The 24,975-nt window shown below is 39.9% G+C and overlaps 1 protein-coding gene across 1 annotated transcript; it reads right to left on the minus strand.

Moving 5' to 3' along the window:
- Nucleotides 1-1,588: 1,588 nt before the first annotated feature.
- Nucleotides 1,589-24,919, minus strand: LOC142410490 (uncharacterized). The gene is made up of 8 exons (XM_075503149.1): nt 24,760-24,919; nt 13,179-13,300; nt 11,935-12,073; nt 10,952-11,073; nt 9,120-9,230; nt 4,774-4,880; nt 3,293-3,383; nt 1,589-1,802 (listed from the first exon to the last, which is right to left on the minus strand). Exons 1-8 carry the CDS (start codon nt 24,854-24,856, stop codon nt 1,686-1,688), a joined length of 906 nt encoding a protein of 301 aa, XP_075359264.1. The 5' UTR covers nt 24,857-24,919; the 3' UTR covers nt 1,589-1,685.
- Between the last annotated feature and the right edge of the window lie 56 nt (nt 24,920-24,975).

Consider the following 24,975-nt stretch of genomic DNA (forward strand, 5'->3'; position numbering starts at 1 on the left):
TCCGACATGGTGTTTTCTTCTCACATGATAGTAGGGTTATGAAGTAGCTTTTTAAGACCCAGTCAGTTTTCCTTTTATAGCAGCCTATTTATACATTCCAAAGTCAGTCACAGCTTCCACTGTACTGTACTGATTACTATAGTGCTCATTTCCTCATTCTGAATTGCACATGCATTTCTTTTCTCATCTTTTATTCTCTCCTTGTTAGATCTATTAGCCTTGCATTACCTCCACCCTGTTGCTTAGCCTCTCTGAGGTTCCCTTTCTAGGGGCATTTGTCTCATTGACAACTAAGTGATCAACAGTTCAGTTATTGTACTTTAATAAAATAAACATTTTAAGAAAAGCTTTCCATCTTTGTTCATTTTTAAATGCATGAAGAATAGATTCAACACAGTATTTGGGCAGGAGTTCAGTATCACTCAAGTTAAAACAACCTCCTCCGCTCCAAACAGACCATGAAAAATAAGACTTCTTAAAACTCACTATCCTTTCTAAAGTACCATTTACTTACTATGTTCATGAGTGCCTAATGGCCACTGCTCCTTTTTGCTTACAGCATATAGTATCAAGTTCACTGACCTGTAAATCATTTGAAGACTGAAATCCAATTTAAAGTTTTCCCATTTGCACTAGACGTAAGTTGTGTAGAAAACTTTTAGACACTAACAATGCCTCTAAATTCGCAACACACTTAGTCCAAAACTCCTGAAGTTAATATTTTTGCACTTGGGTTGTTAATATTTGCTAAAAACCGAAATATTCTTCAGCTGACTAAAAGCTTCACATCCTTACAACGTAAAATCTAAATATAAATGTGGTGGGCGTATGTGGATCTTTTCTCTCCGAGGAGGCTCTGTTACGAATTTCCAGTGTTTTACGCCACCACCAAGCCTCCGCTAAGCCGTGACACCTGTTCAGAATTTTCAGCTTCTTAACCCCTTATTACACTTCCTACCATCCCCAGCAGAAGTGCAGGAAGTGGAATAGAGTTCTGTCATCCTGGACTTGCTGTATTCATTCTCAATGGCTCCTTGGTGTCTTTTGGGATTTTACATTAATAGCCACCTTAAGCACAACTAACTAAATGGAAGGACTTGCTTTTCATAACTGATGCCAGCAGATGCTCTGGTTAGCAAGCAGACCCTGGAAAGAAAACCTACAAATTCCCTAGGAGGCACATTAAAGATAATACTGTTAATAATAAATATTATTACTGATAATAATAAATGGTCTATACCAAAACAAACCAAAACAGCTAACTCTAATGTACTGCAGCTTTTAAGTAACATTATGCTAAATGCATTTTTATCATTCACATTAATAATGAATCACTATTCTTAGGTTTGATATATTTAGCAAGCATTAGCAGTGCACAAAATTTTTTTTTAAAAGTATTTTTTTAAGTATTTTTTTTTAAAGTATGTAGCCACTCTTTCTAACATTTCTGCAAAAATTAAACTATAAGGATATCTCCTAGTTAAAAGTCAATATACTCTGTTGGGACAGAATGCCTCCATAAGAAAAGCTGTTTCAAAAGACTCTTTTTCATTACAAACCACAGATATGACTCAGATTAATCACAATAAGAATTTTGACCTGATTTATTCACGCAAATCAATCCAAATTCATTTTAGATCCAAAATATATGATATTACAGGGATACTAGTAAATTTTTCCAGGTACTAGAGAATCTTGTATAAATGTATTTGTTCAAGCGCTTCTCTGTCAACATCCTTTTCCATATACACATCATAGTTTAGCTGCATCTCTTCAACCCATTGGCTGAGCTGTATATCTGTCTGAAACAATGAAAACAGATCCTTAAATTAACACGATGTTAAGAAACATAGCAGGAGTTTCAAGGTCAGTACAACATTGAGAAGGCAAGACATAATAAGAGAGATTAGTCATTCCAAATTATGCAGCAATGATAAATTCATTTCCAGAAATGCCATTTAACTTAAATAGGAGAGAATAAAGATAACTTTTTAAAATTACCTCAAAAAAATTTAAAAATATTCTAGATATTTTGCTAGCATGTTACAACTGCTTCTGTATATGCATTTGTATAAGCCTCAAGCATCCTGATCAGAAGGCAACATTCTGACAGAAGTGTTAAGGGAACAGCTAACTGTACCATGGAAGAATCACAGGTACTTTCTTGTTTTACACCCAGGGAGTATTGTATTAAAGCTACGAAGGGCTTCTCAGCTGCTGTGTAACTATTGCCTGCTCCAAGAAAAGGTCAAATGACACCATTGCTGCTCCTGGGGCTGAAGATCTTTTCCACCCATCAGCATACAGGCAACAAGTGATTCAATTTCTCTAAAGCAGACTACTGTGGCGAGCAAGCCACTTCATAAATAACCTTGTCATGTATGATCAGCATTTTGTTTCCTAACTAAAGCCAGCCCACATAATTTGTCTAGGTATCATACACATAACAACTGTAATCTACCAATGACCTGTGGCAGAATGAGCAGAGGTTGGTCCATCGGAAGTGGTTACTACTCAGGGAACAGCACCAGCAGCACAGTTCAAGTTCAACATCTTTGAAAGTTGCACTGTCATCGTGTTTGTTTCCAACTGCAATTTAAAGCTATGTCACTGATCCAAGACGCCTGATGGTAATCACTTGGCTAGTTGGGAGACCACATCTCTCCCTAATCTGTACTTCTAACAGCTCATACTGGCATATTATGAGTCATTTTCTATGCTGACGGCAGGTTAGAAGACAGAGTATCCTCAGGGATGGTCCTTCTTTAATACGTCCCTTTCTCCCACTGGCTTAACAAAATAGTTTGTCATGTTTCAAGGCAACGTGCAAATATAGAGCTAAATAGAGAAAACATTTCAAGGTTTTGCCTCTAGAAGTTTATAAATACATCTGTACTTCTGAGGTTCTACCCCTACACCTGGAAGAAGTCTGATGGAAGTGGATATCACAAAACTTACATCATAATATGGCTTTGCTAACATTTTGTGGTTTTTTTTTTAACCTCACAGCTAAGGTATTGTTAATAATACACATGATAATACAGTGATTCATGCAGCCTATTGATATAGGCTGAGATTTCCATTTTGCAGGTGGGGACAATCAAAGTACAAGAATATGTGTTGGTGGTCAACCCGGAAATAGAATCCAGAGTCCTATATCTTTTAATCTACGCACAAAATTACCTATCCTTCCTCACAGCAATACTGGCAAGCAGCTAACCTCAAATACAGAACTGCCATTTTCATAGAAAATGACAACATGTGTTGGCTAAAACTGGCAGAGGGAACTTACCTGGAGCTTTGAGAGTGATTCTTTAAGGCTTGGAACTGTCACTAATAAGGACCCTCTTTTCCTTACGTTACAAGCAATAAATTCCCAAGCTCTGAAATATATTTAAAAGTAGGTCAGCAGTTTTAGGAAAAACCCCCACATTTGATATAAAATGAATCTAACACTTTTACAGTTTAGTGGCCAGAGGTAGACTAAGCTTAAAGACTTGCTACACACGCTTATCAGTCACTATTAATATCTAAGCAAATATCTTTGTGCGAACAAAATCAAGCTTCGTATTAAAAACAGAGGGAATATATGGTCTTACAATGTTAGATTTTGTAACTTTTTAACTCTGATACATACACGCATGTCATTTTTTACTGTCAGCACCTTCACTTTGGACTAGGATTAAACATCGACATTTGGTTCCTTTAAACTTTTGGTTTTGAAGAAAATCCAGTCTCTGAGCACACTGTTTTATTAAGCTTAGCAACAAGCTGCTCTTTACATACATACTTTGCAGTCGTGACAAAATACTTATCTTAAGACATTAGCAATTAGAGTATTTAAATATAGCCCCCAGCATTCTTTTTTTCTGATTTTGCAAGTCAGATCATTTATCACAGCACGGCAATTCAGACTAAAAAGAATTTAATTTCCAGCATTCTTCATATGTCATTTGTCTTCATGATACTACTGCAACATTAAACCACTACCCCTGAGTTCTTGAAGAATCAAATGAATCCTCAGTCATGTGCCTGGAAACAAATCTCCTCACAATTTGAAACACCCACTACCCTTCACCCATCCACTCTGTGCCTCTCTGGTTGACATTACTGCCTGGTATCAAAGGCAGCAGGACAAGCCTTAGCTGAAACTGTTAGCGAATGTCAGACTGTTGGCTGGGATGGTGGAGACACAGGCACCCCTTCTTTTTGACTGCCCATTCTAAAGGCACAGTAACTTTGGACAGTAAAGTTATTTATGTTTTAAACTGATACTGCTGGATTAGCAAAAGCTCATCTGTGAGTGTCTTGTACCCGAAAGAGAAGAACCTTAGCCACGTGTTTGTTTGCTACCACATCCTTATGAAGATATATTAGAAATATCATTAATAACCATGTTTTGCAGTGCATCTATATTAAAGCTGTGACATCCACAAGTCAGTGACCTGTCTTCTTTCTGAAGATTAAGCTTTATGCTGATATAGTAATTTCAGATCCTTTAGCAGCAAGATACTATTTTAACAGATCAGTGCAAGGATTCAGGGCAAGGTTTGGGTAAACAAAGCAGCAGTGTTTCGTGGGTTTAACAACAAACAACTGCCATAACACCTTAGCAGTTAAGTATAACAATTAAGCGTAGGCAGTTTAAAACAATTTCCTTCTGTAATTTATGTATGTGACTTCAAAAAGCACAACCTTAAGGTTTTCCATAACTCATAAGGTTACACACACATTGCCAAAGAAATAGATTACTTGTTTGGACACATAGCTTACCTGGCCTGTTCCTGTCTGTCAAGAAAATATTCAAAGACATTATTCATTACAACAACATCAGCCTTCTGAAGAAGTGAAGCCTGAGTACAGATGTCTGCATGAACCACCTGAAGGAGAAAAAATTCACAAGGCATAAATTAATTTAAGAGACAAATACAGCCTTGAAGTAGCTATGAAGCCTGTCAACCTAATACAGCACCTCCTACCACCATTTTGAACCAGTCACAAAAATGGGTATTTCACTGGCTTCATGGTAGGTAACACTGAAGTAAATAACCAGAATAAGCTTTAAAAATCAGATTTATCTCTTCTAATTAAAATACTCAAATCATTACGTTATGTGAAATAAACTACATCTGATTTTTGGTCTAGAACACTGTGTGCCATAAAAGAGGAGATGATGTATGTGATGGCTGTTACATTTCACTTACCTATATTTTATCACAAATGCTCACTGATTTCTGGAAAGGAGATAAGCTAGCTAAAGCTTTTTTGAAGATATTAGAAGGCACCTCACAGGCTCAGTGGGTTACTAAAGGATTATAGCTATAAAAGACACTACAGACCCAGGTTTGACAGCTGAATTCTCACGACATATATTGGGACTGGGAATGCTGGAAAGGCAGGATGCTCAGTGGCACTGGAGGACAGCAAGTGCTTTACCTACTAAACAACTGCCTCTCCAGACAGCACAGGAGCTGGTTTGATTTCTTCTACCTTCACCTACCAAAAAGGTTATTAGCACATCATGTCATTTTCAAACAGGTGAGATTATAGTGACAGGAGAATATGGATGCTCATTAACACTCTGACAAGATGTGTTTGATTTCTTCTTAAACATGGAGAAATATATCACATCCTAAATCTGAGGAGAAACATAAATTGGAACATCTTTTGAAGGGATAAGGAAGAGAAAGCCAATCTGAATATTACTTGCATTCTACAAATTTTTTTGAAAGTGCATCCCTATACCTTGAAAATGGACAGAAAATCTGAAAATCTCATTTTCCGTCCTGTCTGACCTATTACTAGGTTGTGCTGGGAATATACTAACCTGATGGATTCAACATTTCACATTTTGTCAAATCCTTCCAATATTGGACAGATGTAAAAAGGAATTCTTAATTCTGACAGGAAAGCTGAATGTTTGTATAGAAGATTAAAAACACTTATCTGTTGAAAAACATTTTGCCCACTTAATATATCAATACTTGTTGGAAGGGTAAATTATGTATTCCTCCTCATAACAAGCACACAAAGCATGCTGTTCTGATTGACAGAGGAAACAGATACTACCACCCCTGCAACATGTAAAGGTTCAACTGCGGAAGAGATGATGAGTTGCCACAGTTTATGACTCCAGTTCACGCTACCAGAATGCATTATAGCAACTGCAATTATAGCCAAATATTTCAACATCAGTAATAACAGAAACAAAACTCTACCATTCATAAAAAATTAGGCATCACAGCATTTCATCTTTGAGAGCTATATTCCATGGGTTCTCTGCTAGTGCTCCGACTCTAACAAACAGTTTTATCTCCTTAAACACATGCCAAGTTGTTCACCACTGCCTGTAGTGAGTGGAAAGGAAGCAACTGTGTTCCTGTACCTTACCCAGAACTAGCAGGTTAGTGTTTGAAGGCCCTATCTCATTGAGAAATAGGGACAGCTTAGTCGTCAGAATGGCTGGTCAAATTTCTACTTTCACCTCTGTGTGTGGACATCTGAACTATTTATCCACTAGTTCATGAAAGTTAAGAGCTTTTTAGGACAATTAAGATTGGCAATAATTTATCTTAAAACAGTGCACCATAAACTGTAGCAGTACAGGAGCTGATTAAGAAGAAGTTCAAGCATTCAGGCAGCAGAGAAAGCAGACAGACCAGTCAGGCCACCATCAGCAGTCCTAAATACAGTAGGTCCTGGTTGTCAACTCATGTTCTCTGCATAAAGCCACTGCTAACTGCAGATTAAAATGAAAGACCATAAACTGGGGTGGTAGAGATATTATGGATACAGGCTTGACTGCTGCCCTGTTACACAAGCAACAGCCTTCTGCAGTGGGGCAGGACAGACAACTAGGGGCAAAACATGCCTCAGCTAGATCTGCGAGGACTCATGTATCGGAACCCAGATTTACCTAGACTGTAAGTGGATTTCGATCACTATGTCTGAGGCTAAGGAGACATTTTACTTCACTCTCTTATTTTCAAGGGGAAAAAACAACAAATCCACAGAATTTCTGTACAAAAAACCTGAGCAGCAGTCCTTTAATCCAAACACAAGTGACTGGTGGACTGTTCCACCAGTGGACTTCTTGCAGCACAAGAAGTCATGATTAGCACTAAACTTTCTTAATGCCCTACTAATGGCAGTCCTAATATTTTAAGCCTCAATTCAGAAAGATGCTTAAACTACTGGGAAACTTTGAGCATGTGTTGATGTTTCCGTGACTTGAATAACACTTAAACCTTAACTTAAAATTAGTCTGCATTTACAGAGTAGGTGACCGTGCTGACTAAAGTGACCTAAGTACCCCATTCTCCCCAAACACATCCTCATTCCTATTGGGGAATGTGGGACCACGTAAGCATGGGTGGCTGCACCATGAGCCAGACCCAGGTATTGCTCCAGCCAAAACACCACTTTTTTGCTGGGTTCTTTTTGAGCTGGACCAGTTCCCTGACCTGCTTGGCTGTGTGCTGGCACAACAGAAGGGGCAGCAACTGATTTTAAAACAGCCCTGTTGCCCAATGGAATACACACCAAGCCTTTCATGATTACAGGCAATTTCTGAATTGAGGTCTCAGGTTTCCTAAGATCTGTTGAACTGTTTACTTTCCTCCCAGCATCTAAGTGTTTGCTCAAATGGCAAAAGATGCTGAGCAACTTTCTATGTACTTTAACAAACCAAATGTTGACCAAAGAAACACAAGGTTCACTGAGAGATTTAGCCACTAAAGATATCATTCCAGCCTGCCCTTTGGGAACATACTCTAATAAAAATTCAGAATATCCTGAAAAAACATCCATTATTTAAGAAGGGTCTCTTAAAAGTTTTTCAAATTTGTGTCATAAATTATTATCAGCAACTGGATTCTGACTATTTTTCAGGCTGGTATGTATCTCTAGAGAGGATTCATTTGAGGGTGAAATAAAAATCTAAGATTGCAATGTTCAAAGCAGTGTGATAACAGGAGTCACATGACTAAATTAGCATCTAATGAGACTCAAATAGCTAAATCCTCAGGCACTGCTTTGAAAACGTATTATTTTCTTATCTTTATGCTCTGAAATGAATACTTCAGCAGAATTACAAGCTGTGAAGGAAAAACAAAAAGGCTTATAATAAAGAATATACAAGGCTGAAAAGCATGCATATAGATCTCCAGCTCCACTGAATTAACTTCACAGAGTTCCTAACTGCACTTTCAGTCTCATCACAATAAGGTGTTATGAACACAAAACATATGCAAAAACCAAAGGTTATGGATAAACTGGCAGCAACTGGGATTGAATTGGGCAACCCAGTGATACTGCTTGCCCTGTGTTAAATATTTTATGTTTATTATTTCTTTCCAGTTTAAAACTGGTTGCTTTAATTCCCAAGAAATTACTACACCCAGCCGTTTGTGTGACTCCATTCAAGAGCACATGCATACAACACAGGATTAAAGTCAGTATTCTACCCATCATATTCTACTTACCAACTTTTGCTGGTAACAAAATAACTGGTATTCCCCAGAAAAGAAAAAAAAAATTTTTTTCATTAAAATAGTAGTAGTTATTTCCATAATGGGACTAGAGAAATGGTTCCCATAATGATATCACATTGTTTGAAATTAATTTTGTTTGTGGAAGGTACATATGCACTGACATTCCAAGAAAGGAAATACCAATAGCCATAAGCCCTTTAGGTGTTCTTAGATGCAAATTTGCAAATCCTACAAACACCTTTCTGCTAACATTAATGAAACACAGACATTTAGTTTTGTTATTCATGACAGAAACTCTTTATACACTCAGTTTCATGGAAGTTAGTGGCAATAATGTCATTGATTTCACTAGGAGAAACAGCTAAGGTATATCTGTTTCACGTGAGCCAGTAGGTAAGTCCATTCAGGAAAAAGGCTAACCGATTCAACATATGTTATCATATTTTGATACTTTCCCTCTTCCTCTCTGAGATTTTTTTTTTCCTGATGCAAAGCCTTTGTTTAGGACCAAAACAAGCAAAGGCAACAACTTCTTCTCAGAATGCTGATTTACCAGCCACTCACATAAACAGGATACCTAGTACACAGTGGTTAAAAATATATACACTAAATCATATATTTAGTTACCTTTATTCTGTCAATGAACTGGTATTTTGTAATCATCATTTCTTGCAACTGGCAAAAGTCTGCATTCATTTCTACTCCATACAGTTGGGAAGCTGAGCTATAAAGATAACCCTACATTAGGAAAAAGAAATTTAGTAACTGTGATGACTTTAAAACAAGTTCAAAAATTTCAATTAAAATGGAAAAAATAAAACACAGGTTAAGATTAAGAAAGCATTTTAAAACAGCAAGTTGAGAAATGTCTTTCAGTGGACGTGACATTTTTCAGAGCTAAGCCCCTGATTTGGCAATTCCCTCTTACATCTCGCAAATTTTAATAAGAGGTCCAAAATGACACGCCAAAATAATAAAAAGAAAAGGAAAGCTCCAACTTCACTTCAGTTGCAACACAGATGGAAAATGGTCAAAGAAGGAAAAAACCAGTACAAACCAAGTTACAAAAATAGTGTGAAATTTTTCCACATTTTTGTTTCTTGGAAGAATGGAAGAAGAAAATAGCAAGAGAAAAAAAAACAACCATGAGACATACACATAGTCAAAGTGAGTGAAAATGGAGGACAACGTACCAGTAATATAATGGGATATTTTGGTACAGAGTCTTTGTTAGCACCTCTAAGTATTGTATTACTGCCACTTTCGGGTGCTTCATACAGGTACATACAAAAAAAGATAAATTATCCCTTTATAATAAGCCCAAAATAATGGTTCAGTTTTGGACTGAGAGTTTGGAAAGTTGTTGGAGATGTTAGGAAAAAAAAAGTACAAATACTTAGCCTACAGGGCCCTAATGAAGATATTGCTTTAAGTGCCATTGTCGCCACTGAACACCATAATTACACTTTGCCAACAATGGCAAAGGCAAACAAATAATGCTAAAGATACAGATTATCTGAGGTATCTATGTACTACAATCTAAATATTGAAGTTTTCTGAAACTATTCAACTCAGTAGAAAAGCAACCTGTGAAGGTGAAGTCACGCCTCCTCCAATACAAGCCAAGAACATGATTAAAAAGGAGAACTCCTTTTTTAAAATGTTTCCCCTGCTTTATCTTGAGACTATCTTCCACTATAACAATACAAACATTTAAGTACTTTAAAACAAATTCAGGCTAGCAAAAGTGTTACCATTTAAGGACCCAATGCTGCAAATATTTACGAATGGGAGTAACTTTCCTCATTTGAGTAGTCCCAAAATTAGATTATTCAGATGAGTAAAATTACATGCTCAAGCGTTTCCAAGATTGAGCCCTAAACAGCCATTGACTTTTGTAAGAAAGTTGTAATGTGTGTTTTGCATTGCTGTTGGCCATATGTTGCACCAGCCATGCCAAAAGCAATCAAAATTGCACTCAAGTTTCTCGATGAAGTATTTTATGTGCATTTTAAAACACAGAGCAGGACAATATGTTTTTGGAGACAAATTCATATCAAAGTCTTCCTTTGTATAATTTAACAGTTTGTCAGTTTCATAAAGGAATTTACCATAAGTGATCTATATATAGACATGGTCAAGACATAGAGGACAAACTTACTTACGAAGGAGAGAAGGAGCAGGAACTAGCAAAAGAGCAGCATGTGTGACAGCAATATGCTATTCTGTTGGACAACAGACTTTTCCTCTCCATAAGCAAGATCATTTGTATTCCCTCTTGTGAGGAACAGAACAAGAACTGAAATCGCTAGTAAACAGCACCTTATACTGTTCAGAGTCAGATCAGAGGTGCCTCTCAGAATGACCCGTCCAAGATGGAGTAACGAGAGTAGGCAGTCAGAGAAGAGGGAAAATATTTGTCACAGTAATAAAATATGAATTCCTGTGCTGAAAGTTACCGCAAATAGCACTGCACCAAGCCTGGAGCCAACGTCAACCACTACCTTTCCTGTCAGGTCAGGCAGTACATGTTGATAAAGAAACTTCAGTTCCATGAGGGAAAAGGAATGCGAAATAAACTCTGGGAAATAAGAACAGAACAAAGGTGTTGGGTGGGCAGTACTAACTACTGTGTTATTAACCAATGAAATATTAATCTGAAGAGTTATCATCACTGAAAACCTGTATGGCTTCCTGCCTGAACTAGTGTTGGGGACCCCGGAAAACCAGGGTTTGCAGATCGGAGGTAGCCTGGCCAGTAGTCTCTCCTGAGTCTGGGGATTCCTTCCCTTACATGGGGAATTTTGAAATCCTTCATGAAACTGAATTACCTTTTTCTGCACAGTGACATATATTAAAGAATACAAAACAAAGTAACTTGGAATTAAGTGAAAAAGGAAACATGGTACCTAAGGCTCAACACAATTAATGCAAACCTTTTTATGGGCAGACATATTAATAGCTTGAATTTCAACTCCCAAGGTTTTAAGGAATGGAATGTTCTCCATATAAACCATTCCCCCTTCAATGCCTGTGTTATACTGGCGACAGCACTGATCTGTACCACACCACACACAAGCTTTAAGACAGATGGTGCTTTCTACCGCTTTTCAGCATGTGAGAGGAGACCAAGGCTAATGCATGGACTCCTACAGTATTGTCTTCCTCTTGCATCTTCCTCTTCAGTGGTACATAGCCCTGCCTCTTCCCTGCCCAGTTTTTGTGGGCAACTAGTGTCACTCATACACTGCAAATTAATTCAACTTACGTGTGTAGGAGTCTCCTTCCATTGGTTATGGGAAATAATTCTGGCCTATGTACTGCACCAGTCTGGACAAAGTCCTCCATCAGCTGGATGTTGTTGTGTTGTCCAGCTGAGTCACTGCACAAACCAGTTTATTTAAACTGAATTTGTTTTTCGTGTTCCCAAAAGAGCACTTACCTAAAGATGCAGTCTTGTATGAGCCACACTCTGTGCAGTAGCTCCTACTCATTTTCCCCTCCTCACACAATGAATCAACAAAATCATCATCATAAAGGAACGCATCAACATGAATCATGGGCAGTGGATGCTGGTGTATCTGAGAAGAGGAACAAAACTTAAGAAAGGCAGAACCAAGTCTCTTAATTTCACTTACACTGTTACACAGTTAATTCTCCCACCATCCTACCTTTCCCAAAATCCCTGAGATCCAAGTTTTTCCCTACTGAAAAGTTACAAATCAAAATTAAACCACAGAAATGCTGCATGTAAACTGGATCATCAAATTCCACTGAAATAACCAGTAAGAGGAAGTCAACAAAGGAAAGCAAGCTGGTTTCAATAGCTGAGTACGAGACCTGCTGTGAATTTTGTCTCCTTAGTGCTTGCTTGGCTGTAGAGGAGGTACAGGGTAAAGAAAGCTTTTTCTCTTCCACTTTAATGAGGAGAATGTAACTTAAATTTAGGAGAAAGGGCAATTTTGCTTCTCAACTTCAACTGTCTGAATATTTTCATCTTCATGCCTTATGCCTCAATCTAGAAACACCCCTGATTAACACGGGTGTCATTTTCAATCAAAAGCATACCAGTTGGGATGCTTGCCTTCTCATCATTTCAAGGGGTATAATCTTCATCCTCCTACTCCTCTTTCCTCCCTCTCCCAGGCTTGCTGCATGTGGCCAATCCACTTTTCCCGTTTAAGAGCCACACACCATTTTTCTGGGAAATGCGTTAACTTTCCACCTATACTGACAGCTGAAGTAGAAAAGGTGTTCTCCCCTCCCACAGGACTCACAGCCCACCTCCTTCTGAGCCATCAGAATCTGAAAGGAGCTGGAAAACATTTCTGGGCTGCCCACATTATGGCAACAGCAAAACACTGGCCCTGTACTTCTGTTTTCTTTAAGGGGGCTGTTAGAGTCTATTATGGAGCTAGCATTAAAGAATCACTGTGACAGGTGCCATACCACACAGAATGAAAGCTATGCCAAATAACTTATGATCAAAGTATTAAGAACTATGAAGCAACTTTCTTGGGGTCACACAATCATGCAGCAACAGACCTGAGAACCAAACTGAGAGTACCTATACCTCAATTCAGTGCTCATTCTCTATTATGAAATACTACTACTAAAACTGAAATCAGCATGGTCCCCAAATAAATTATGTGGTTCAGCAAAAGGAGACCATAACAATTAGCTTACTTTCTGAATAGCTTGATGTTCTGAATTAAACATTGCCTCGATGGGTAAATGGTTCCGCAAATCTTCAGCGATATTTTTGAGCACAACATCATCGTTACTCACCACAAGCTCATCAAAGTCATCTATAAATCAAGAAAAAAAAAAAAACAAACCCTGAACAATCATACGTAGATCATGTGGACTAAGTGATGACCAGTACAATACAGTTGCAAGATATAAACAAAACCAGATGGATAGGGTTTTTATTGGAAATGCATTTTTCAGCCTTTGTTAGCTTTTCCAGCCAATGACAGATTTGGATTGTAATAACTTTGCCACTTAAAATAAACGTAGTGCTTTTTTGAAATCTCAAATTATTTTCATATTTATAAACTTATAACTCACATATGATGGTCTGGGCTGCCACCAAAGTGATGCTGTTTCAGCTTAAGATATAAAAACATCAAAGATGTTTTTGAACTATTGGAGAAATTACAAAACTCATAGTTGCCTGAAAGCAGGCTTTTTTTTAATACAAGTTTCTTTTTATACATACCATCTTTCTAATAAAGTGGTTACAAAAAAATCAGGGATAATGCACAGTTCAACAGTTCAACTCACAACACATTTTACACAACTTAAACTATCAAAATATTTCAAATGTGAAAGAAAATAGGAATAGATGTAAAGCAGTACATTTTTGCAAAGCTACACTGTAAATTCTTGCTATTTTTCCAGGATATCCCTGCATTACTTTAACACCTTTTTTTTTTTTTGTAAGACATCTAGAAAAAAGATCGAGCAGGAACCTTGGGAAATCACCAATCCTTTCTTCTTCCAAGGCTGAATCAATAGTAAGTGTCACTACTTCTCCAAACTATTATTTTAAAAAAGATTGTTAATGCTGGAGACTCCACAACCTCCCTTAGCAATCTATTCCAGTGCTTGACTAGACTTACTATTAGAAAGGAATACTCTTCTTAATAACCGATCTAGATTTCCTCTGCCACAATTTAAACTCAGTACTCTGTCCCACTCACAACGGAAATAGAAAAGTTTGTTCCTCTCCTGTATATAGCAACTTTTTACTTCTTTGAAGACTTATCATGTGTCCCATCGGTCTTCTTTTCTAGGAGAAACAAGATCCACTTATCCAGCCCTTTCCTGCATTCTTTCTAGAGTCTGATCATTCTCATCACTCCCCTTTGGATCTTCTGCACTCTCTCATCCTTTATGACCTGCAGCACTGAGAACTAGACACATTACTGCAGCTAAAGGTTTATTTGCACTAACCAGACTTTTCACATCTTGCAGCCAACATACTGCTTACACACCCTAGTTTCATGTTAGCCCTCTTCCCAGAGCATGATGTTCCTAACTGACATTCAGCATGAGATCTGCTGTGTGGCTGTACTCTGTTCCTTTTCTGTTACGTTTTCCTCAAAAGGAGGACTGGATGAAATTCCTTTTTGTCTGGACATCTCACCGCTCTGAGGGCACTGAATTGATTCTAAACAAAGGCACATCTCAGGTCAAAACTACATACCTGTAAAAGAAAGAAAAAACACACAACAAGAAGCAAACACAAACCTAATCCTGAAAAATATACCAAACCCATCTATTGATTCTTGTCTAAAACCAGACATGTTTGTTCTTTCTTCTCCACCCCTTCTGGTTTGTTTCTTGTTCTATTTAGACTGCCACCATGTTGGGCAGGGAGTGTGATTTTTACATATATGTATATCACTCACCAAAAGAAGATCTGACAGCTTTTAGAGGTGTTTAAAAAAAGTTAATATTTGTTAGCATTGCTGTCCCAGGTGAGAACATCAGTATAGACAAGATTAATGGCAAGCAGGTTCAAAATAAATCTATAAAACATGCTACAAGTTTCTCTGTGCTAATATACTTAATCTTTCCCGTGGAACACAGGCAATGCTAGGAACAGTGAGAAATTATAAGGCTAGTATAAGAAACAGAGACCAGCTAAACTTCTAGCTATGAAATGCTTCTGAAATGCTTTTTGCTTAAGCACTGTAGTGAGAATAATATGATTAAAGAAACCCTCATTCACTAGTGCAAAACACTCTCTTCTTAGAGGATAAATGTAAATGTTCTTTCAACACATCCCAAGACTGACTCCAACAGATAATACTGAATCCCCCATAGTAAGCAGCAGAAACTGTAAATCATCTGTTTGTCATCATCATTGGTTTATTATTTATTAAATGGGTAGCAGTAACGCTCTGAGGCCCTGATGGGCACAATACCATTGGTAGTTGTTATATGACAGAAAGACAATTTGCTGTTCCAAAGAGCTCACAGTTAAGTTCTCCAGAACCTCGGCTCCTGAAGAGATGCAGACTTTGCACTGAGGAACACAGGAGGGACAGAGGCAGCAGCTGCAACAGCAGCAGCACAAACAACAAAACAGGTGCAATGCAGCAGCTCCAGCTTGTCAGCATTTTAATTTGAAACCTCTAATGAGCACCCATCTCCTGTTAACCTCACGGTCTATCCAACAACTTGCAGGTTTCTTATGAGCATCCCAGAAGCAGTGAGTGATTTTTCTGATCAGCTAGGGAAAATTTCTATGGATGTGACACAGCACAGAAGTAAACCCAGAGATTATGGTAAGGGAAGGTGGACAGATTTAACTCTTGCTTAAGTGGGACCGTCAGCACCATGACAGCCTCTCAGAGTGCAAAGGAGCCAGAGTTTGCTGAGGTGGACAACATCTGAGGAAGCAAGAAGGAGAAAAATTGTGCTACAGACAGAACGAGAGAGTAGAAAGCTGATATTAGCAGCTGTACAGACCAGTGCCTGTGGGCAATAAGCCCCTACATCTGGCACATGCTTTAAAACAATACTATTACTATGCAAGAGAGCTCATCCAGCTGTTATACTGCCTGTTAAGAGTATCAGATTCATATATAGCGTCTAATGAAATGCAGGAAGTGTTCATAGACCACCAGGCCAGCCACATCACACAGCAAATGCAGAACTTCAGCTCCCTTTCTCCCAGAGCTGGTGCATCAATAGGATCTGCTCCCTCATGGCCTGGGTGACCTTTTCTGGCCAACATTAACAGTGGACAGCTCTCTAGGCTATTCAGTGTCCCAGCTCTACAGTAGAGAAATGGATACTTTCAGTGGGAGACAGGTAGCACACCCCTCTTCCTCAAACCCAGAATAGCCCTTCCCCGCCTTGATTTCCATTTGTACAATACTGGTCACAACACTGACCATCTTACGTGGGGCCCTCTGAGCTCTTCTTACAAAACAAAGTATGACACACAAGAGTTCTTGTGGATGGTCTGTATGAAACAGGCCCTAAAGAAAATCTCACAACACATATGCAGCTCAAACGAAAAACTGTTGAAACACTGATACTGAAAAATAAATGATTAATGGAAATGCTCCTTCCCAACTATCAGTTAATACTGTAAAGCATAAGCATGCAGGAACAAAAAAAGAGAAGGAGGTTTGAACACACTCCTTCTGAGATGACAAAATGGCAGCTTCAGCAGAAGCTGCGCGTGCAGCGCTCTGTGCTTGCATGTATACTCTGACTGAACTCAGATGCCGAGTCGCCTCATTCCTGTCAAAGCAAGAAACAGCAACAGCTACCACAATAACTCATTTACTTTTGCAGTATGTAAATATTTATAGATTGCCATCAAGTACAGAACACAGGTGCCAAATATGAAAATACACATTTCTGCCTCTGCCGCTACAGTTTTATCAACTCCACCCTTGTGTTTAACAAATTGTTCGCTCTTGAAAATCTCAGTATCACCTTACAAGGGATCTTCAAAGCAGAAACAAAAATAGAAAACTATTTTTGATATCATTTTAGTGCCTGTTATATATATGAAATGGAGAGTGTGCAAGCCTAACCCCTGTGTTCATTGAACAGACAACTAACCAGGAAAGAACCGTACAGTTCATGAAATACTGCAAGATGAATCACAATCATTTGTTTATGGAGGAAGTCTGAGTGCATAGTGTTTGTATTTTACTTCAAAAACCGGTTCCACTGGATCTACTCAACATGCATTTATAAAATTTAATTAACACATTGCAAAAAGCCTAATTAACACCCTGGTGCTGCTCAGCTTTTCTACGGCAAATATAACACAAGCTAAGAAAACATCACAAAGCCTCACACAGGATAGAGAGCACTGCTATACCAACATCTAAACATCCTGGCACTGCGAAATACATGATTGAAGACAAGCAATGTATGATTTCCAAATGACAACAGAAGATTACATGTCACGTGGGAAGAAGAGGACTTAGCAAAGGCAACCATAACAGCAAGCACCTTATGGTCTTCTAGATATATATTCAGACTCCCAGAAGTAAAAAGCAAATATTAACATCCATGTTACTTAACACAAGGTTAATTTAATCATTCGGTGTCTTTTAATGATACTGAACAAACAGGTCAAGGAGGAAGTCCCACATGTCTAAAAACTTATTATCTCCTTTTTTGGCTGAACAATTTGAGAAGCAATCTGTCACCTCAGTATACCAACTTCTTCAGGAACTCTAAATACTATTTCTATCCCTAAGCACACTTAGCTATTGGTAGAAAGTAATCAGCTTTTTCCAATAGGAATATAACCAGAGCTTATTTTATTAGTTCTTTAAGTCTTTTACATTCATAAATTGAAAGAAGCTTCAAAGTTAAATTTTAAACAAGGTAAGTCACGTACCTATTTTACAATCACTAGTTTTCCCCACCATTATTAAGTTTCAGTGACTAACAACTCACTACTTGGTATTCTTGAGACCTCTCTTGCAGCAGTATCGTTTGTCACAACAAAGGAAGTTCATGCCAATTCCCAAAGTTGGTGATTCATCAAATTACAGGTAACATCCCATTTTAGTTTACCAAACAACAGAGTAGTGGAAAAGTTTTTTGGTATGGCATAATTTTAACAAAGAAATACATTCCAGTTAATGTGACTCTGCAATGCTATCTTGATCTCTTCTGAAAGGATGTTTTACTTGGACAAATAATTTCTACCAATTTGGGTATGAAGCTTTGTACTAAATTGCCTTTTCACACACACACAAAAATTACATACTATACTTGTTACATTGCAGAAACCCATGCTTTCATCCTTTTAAAGAGACTCATTCCACTTAAGTTCTACCTGCAGTGGCAACAGTACTGAAAGGAAGCATTAAAGACCATTTCCTGTAAAAGAACCAAGTTTTTTCTTATACTATTTCCTATTCTTGTCTTGTGAAAATCATCATCTGATAATTTTACCTAGCAGGTCTGTGAACACAATAATGCCTAGATCATAAAGTACATAATAGAAAGAGCTGGACAAACTTGGTCTGTTCCTAAGAGTATGATGGGAAGAGTTTCTTCTCCATATGCAGAACACCGCACTAAAGCAGCATGTCCACCATGGTCTGATTAAGTTAATTTTGTTGGATACTCCTCCCTCACTGCCTGTTAAAAGCCTGAACTTACAGCACTGACTGCCCTCAACTTTCAAGTCACATACTAAATCCTACGCCAATCTCTTAAAAAGCTGGTTTGCTCCCAGTAAAAGTGAATCCACAAGAAAAAAATTAATTCGTACTTAATTATATGTTGTTTATCCTTAACTCAGAGGATTTGCAGCCGTTTATTATTCAATGATTGCTTTGAGTAATACATCACCGTATGAACAATCAGCAATTCAGACCAGTAAATCACTCTGAAATCTTAGCTTTATATTTAAATATTTCTGATGAAATGCATAGAATGGAGAAAGTTTGTAAGATTGCTTTATTTTACTCTTACATGACTGAAAAAAAAAAATTTAAAAGCTAGTATTAGAACAGTCAGTTTTAGCCCTGCTGAAAAAGATATTTTTTAAATATCTTAGACTCCGCGACAGCACATGAAAGACCATAAAGCGTCTTTTCATCACCTTATGTGTGCTTCACTGACATGAATTGAGAGATAGGCTTTTGTAATCTGCATTAAAGCTTTAAGTGCAAGCAAAAGTGTTCAGTAGTTGCCAGTAAGTAGAGTGGTTTGGTGACTTTAATTTCAAACTTGAAATTACGATTCCTGTGTTTACTTCCTCTGATTCCTGTATCTCTGCTCACGTATACAGATAGCTTGATCAATTCTGCTTTCACTGCTTATCTTCTCCAGCACTCATTCTTACCAAATGCAACCTCTCCTGCTACTGAAGATTCTTAAGAGTTTGGGCAATGGAGGAGCGAGAGGGAATATGACCATGCACACATTCATATAGAAGCTATACATCAAATGCTGGGACCCAACTGAGGGGGGATCTTCAAGGGGGTTTCCCCAAGTGGTTTGAATTAGCTCTTGGGCTTCACCCAAGTTTTCTTAGCCAGAACTTCTGGAACGTGGTTATTGCAGAAGGATATTAAAGCATTAATCATCCTATTATAAAAAAGTTCAGTTAAGACACCAAAGGTTCCTGTTATTCTTTCCAATTCTTATTATTTCATTTTGTTTGAGATCTAAGACTAACTCAAAAGAAAAGCTGGAATGCAAGTCACCGTGAAATGACGTACATTTCACTGCAGTGTGTGGGAAGAGCTGGCTGATTGTGAAACAGCAAAGCAGTGTTGCTAAGCAGCTGCCTTAAAACAGTAATGTCTTCTTCCATCATACGTAAAGATTTGGAATTTCTAAAATTCGCAATACCAAAAGAAAAAAAAAAGCATGACTGGTTATTTTATTCTGGATCTGTACAAAGAAGAAAATGAATAGCATCTTGCATACACTTACATTCCCGTAATTACCAAGGAAGATTAGTCAGAAATCATTAAAGTGAGAACTTGTTCAACTCCTCTCAGTTCCACACACATAAGAGTCTTTACTTTAGATAACTTGCTTTACTATAAAGTAATTTGGCTCTTCCATGGAAAAGTTTCTCAACACCATTCCATGCATACAGCATGCAAGTCAGAAAACACCAACTAAGTTAAATTAATAAATAAGGCTGTCTTTGCAACAACACTAATCCTAAAGGGCAACCACTATACGCAGGGCTTTACTCTAAGGCTGCATGTACACTTTACTTGAGAGAGAGGCATGACGGAGGAAAAAAGCCTGACTACAGCTAACACTGGAATCATGCCCAGTCCTCCTCAGCTGGAAGTAAAACTATAAGCTCAACATCTTGACAGAAACAGGCATAGGATGGCAGTAGGAGGTGGGGGGGAAACCCACACACTACAGAAAAACAACTTGTCTGTGAGGATGCCATTTTTGTTTCCATTTATCCTACCCTTGTTTGCTTACAGTTTTTTCATTCAGAATATTATCCCCTGACCCCTACAACTTTTTTTCTTTTGTTCATCAGAGGTTTTTTTTCTTTCCTACATTAGTATTGCCAAAGACTAGGTTTTTCTTTCTGTGTGGTACAGAGATCTGGTAACTTTTTAGCATCTCCCATAAAACTGTTTTCTCTCTGCACAGAGAGAATCCCAAATTCCCCAGCTGTATTCAGGGTACAGCAGCAGAAACCTCAGTACCAGCTCCTCACTATCCTCTGTCCAACCAGTATTAATTATTACAGCACTATCTAGGTGTTACAATGGGCAGTATAATTACTCAAATGCAACAATTCTGTGGGCAAAAAAACCCACAGTAAAAGTTACTCTCAGTATGCAGCCACAGAAGCAGCTCAGAGAAACAATACAAAGAGAAGTGTCATCAAGAGTGTTGCGTTGGGGACATCACCCAAAATATTTGCAGCTCTGGGGAAACTGCAAAAAGGGTAGAGGAATGTGACCTGCTGGACAAATGCCTCTGCTTACTTACTGTTCAATGCTGCAGGAAAATAAAACCAGTAAGAGAGAGAGGTATCTCTTTTACTCCAGTCCTGTACTCACTCAGGGTGAAGAAAAAGAAAACAGAAGGACACAGCCATTCAGAAAAAGCAGAGTAGAAAAACATGAAAAGGTTAGTGGCCCAAAGAGGCAATGAAACATACCTTAACTGGATAACAATGAAAAGTTCTTACAGATAGGCACAAAGCTTTCTAATTCCCTGTCCTCTACCATATACCTACATGTACACATATATGTACATTAGCGGGAGACTGCAGCACCTCAAGATAGCACAAAAATTGGGCAAACAGTAATACTTTTACTTAAAACATCATAATCAACAGATTCAGAAATTGTTAACTTCTACAAGCAGTAGCATGAGACCAAATTCTGTAGGGTCTAAATTTCTCCACAAATGTGGCAATCTGGGAAATAAAATTAGCCTAAGTCACACATGTCCCAGATGACACATCTGGGAACAAATATGGTTACGTATAGCTTTATACTGCATCAGCACTTGGCAAAATACAATCACAAACTGTAAGGAAATGCCAATGATGCAGATGCCCAAAGTGCAACTTCATTTCTCAGAAAATAAATCAATAGCATCCTGCCAAGACATTAACAGTGATCATTTTTTTCTGAAAAAGACAGAGAAATTAGTATAAATTATTATCAGAGCACAAGCCTGTAAACAAAGACCATAAAATATCATGGATAGTGACTACAAGAATCCTAAAACAAAAAAGATTCTGAAGATGGCCTGTCAAGGAGACTACAGAGATGAAATTATATTCATTACTTCAGCTGCTTGATCCTGGTTGTCCTACATATCCTGTCTACTCTGTCCTCTGATCTGCAGCATATGAGCTAAAAAGCCATTGAATGGCAACTACACAACTAATTGTGTTAGTTTTAAGATGATGTACATAGTGAAGCAGCAGCAATCAGCATTGATGCAAACAATATAAAAATAGAAGGACACCCATTGCTCAGATGTACCAAGAACAAAGTAGTTCAAAATTTGGAACCTGATCTACACTTTAGCTTGTGCCTTAATTATGAAGAGTAAATATGAAGCAAGGATATATATTTCCTTTCACTGAAAGGCCTCGGCACAGATCTAGATCATTAAAATTCAGAAAAAATATTTGAGAGATCATAATCTAATAAAGGCTAGGAACCATAGCATACATGTCTTTCACAGAAACTACCTGTGAGAATTTTTGGAAGCTGTAGCATAAAAACAAAAATTTTAAAAGTTATTAATTGACAAAGGATTTTAAGTCTACATAAACTATGCCATTAGCTAAAAATTCCTATTAAATTTTTAAAGAGGTAAAGCACGATCATAGAATCAAAGTGGAGAAAACAGTATGTGTTTCCTAACTGAAACAGTTTAGCATTTTCAAGTTTCACTAGTAAGTTCCCATGTGCTTTACTGTATTTGTAAAGGAGTCAGTAGGCTGAGAAAGCCATATATGCACACCACACAAACTAATATAGCGCAGAAGAGCTCTAATGATTTACATTAAGCGAACAAGCAATATGAATGATTGCATATGAAATTCAATTAGATTTTTAAATTAGAGCATATTGGATGGAAGAAAAACACTTCTAACAAGATTATTTACAGTAACCCAGGCACTGTTTAGCAAGCAGAGCATGCTACTGCATCCAGACAAAGACTCAAAAAGGAAGGGATGAAATATTGCTTATAGCACATTGCTCTACCATTATATCTATATGCACGTATGTGTAGACATCTACATGTATATATATGTGTACATACACATACAAAGAAAATAAAAATGTTTAGTTACAAGTAACACTAACTACACCCATCGCACTTCAGCCTTCAAGTCTTAAGGAGTCCCATCTCTGCTCTAATTGTGAAGGCTGACTCGCAGGTGCTCTGAAACATCTGGCAATGTCTTTCCTAGGAAAGAACCCGCTGGGGTGGGAGGGCTGCATGCCCACCAAGGAGGGTAAATGCTGTGTTCCCGGCTGGTTCCTTTCCCAGAATGCCAGCAGAGGGCCCGCTCAGCCAGAGAAGGATCTTTCCTGCCTCTCTCCATCCGAGTGGCCATGGGAGCTGCAAACCACAGGGCAACGGTGAGTTTGCAGTTCTAAGTACCTGGGTAGCTGGGCAACTTCTAGGCACCATAGCTGGCCTTTGTGCAACAGTCCCCGTGTGTTTGCTGATGAAGATGTTTCTACCCTAAAGCAGAGGTGCTGGAACAGAAGACCTGAACAGGAAGAACAACCCTAGCACAACAGAATATGACTTGGGGAAATAATGTATCATATGACAATTTTTTCCCACCCAACGCATGATCACAAGGGAGTGGGTTTACTGTCCCAACAGGCAATGACTAATAAACAGGACACACATCTATAGGCTGCTTGAGACTGGATTGAAGGATTCGGGGGGCCTTCAAGACTCATATCTGCCATGGCAAAATGCAAATATACCCACAGACTAAGCAGCATTTAGTCAGTTTATTCAGCATGGCACTATGTGCCTACAGCTTTAGGGCACTGCCTATATTCAGGTTTTCCATGTCATCTTTTTGTTCAGTTGCAAATTAGCAGCCTGTGCACTGACCCGCATTTCCTTTCTTTATCTGTCATGAGATGCTTGATTGCAGCATGTTGATGAAATTATACTGAGGCGCAAACAAGAAAGTAAACAGAAAGCTATGTTAAGATGACATAAAGTGGGGAAAGCAGTGTTTGCAAATTAGCTCAAACCGCTATTTTCAAGCTTCTGAAAGGTTGCTGTGAACAAGTGTGAAGTTGAACAAGACAAGACTAACGTCTAAAAATCTCTAGATATGCCAGGAGCGGAGTACCTCCGTATGACCTCTGACGTTTCACGCTGGAGAGTTTAAGAGGTTACCACCCCAGCTGTCTGTCCTGCTCTTCCGCCGGGAGCGCCTGCCTCTGCAGCCAGCCGGCAGAACAACCGCGAGCCTGCACCCCTGCCACGACACTCGCAACCCTAAGCATGCCATCAACTCCATTTCTGACAGACACGACAGCCTGCTGACTACGGCGGCTGAGAAACGCGGGCCGGTGCCAACGGACAGCTTGGGGCACAGCAACCCCTGCTTACAGAGTCGGAGAGGGCGGGCGGCGTCAGACGGGCTGCCTGTGCCGCGGCTACAGGCCTGCCCTGCCTCCCCAAGCACTGCAGCCCACGCCGGCTGTGCCGCCAGCTCCCGGCGGCGGCCCCGCTCCCGGGCAGCCCCCTCGCCCCGGCCAGGCCGCGCCGGGTCGCAGCGCGCCAGGCTGCTCCGTACCGGACGGCCTGGGGCGGGGGGCTGCCGGCCGGCACCAGCCTAGGCGGGCCCTGTCAGCCTCGTGCCACCAGCAGCACCGAACGCCTGCCCGCCGAGGGGAGCGCCCCAGCCCGGGCACGGCTCCCCTCAGCCCGGCGTCCGTTATGCGGGCACGCGCTCGGCTCGCGCGCGGCCCCGCGGGGGGAGGGACGCCGCTCCCTCCCCCCGCGGCTGCCTCACCGCCCCCCTCGGCCGCAGGCCGGCCGCCGGCCCGCTACCGGAGGGGACGCCCGCTCGGTGCCAGCAGCGTAACGGAACGGGGCAGGCAGGCCGCAGCGCCGGCAGCGGCTCACCCCGGCGGGACACGGCTCAGGCCCGCTACGGCCACTGGGCCTCCCCCCGCAATCGGGGCCTGCCCGCGGGGCCCCGCCAGCTGCCGGGCGGCGGCAGCGGCGCCCGGAGCGCAGCGCCCGGGCCGGGCCGGGCCGCGCTTACTGGTGTTGCGCATCCAGTGCAGCAGGCGGGGCAGGTCGGCAGCGCACGTGCCCCGCACGGCGGCCAGCACCGCGCGCCGCGCCGCCTCCAGCTCCATCGCGCCGCGCCGCGGGGGGGCGCCGCCGCCGCCTGACGCGGGCGGGGCCGCGCCTGCGCGGACCGCCCGCCGCCTTCCGCCGCCCGCACGTGCCCTGGGCGCAGGGTGCCAGGGGAAAG

This window comes from Mycteria americana, chromosome 5, assembly GCF_035582795.1.
Source record: "Mycteria americana isolate JAX WOST 10 ecotype Jacksonville Zoo and Gardens chromosome 5, USCA_MyAme_1.0, whole genome shotgun sequence".
Taxonomy (NCBI): Eukaryota; Metazoa; Chordata; class Aves; order Ciconiiformes; family Ciconiidae; genus Mycteria; species Mycteria americana.

Bases quoted from the DNA above. Each gene is read 5' to 3' on its own strand.
- LOC142410490 (XM_075503149.1), bottom strand. From the start codon at position 24,856: ATGGAGCTGGAGGCGGCGCGGCGCGCGGTGCTGGCCGCCGTGCGGGGC. The intron at 12,074-13,178 runs GTAAGCTAATTG...TCCTCTTCTCAG, and splicing joins AACATCAAGCTATTCAGAAA to ATACACCAGCATCCACTGCC. The intron at 4,881-9,119 runs GTAACTAAATAT...TTTCTCCTTCAG, and splicing joins AGTTCATTGACAGAATAAAG to GTGGTTCATGCAGACATCTG.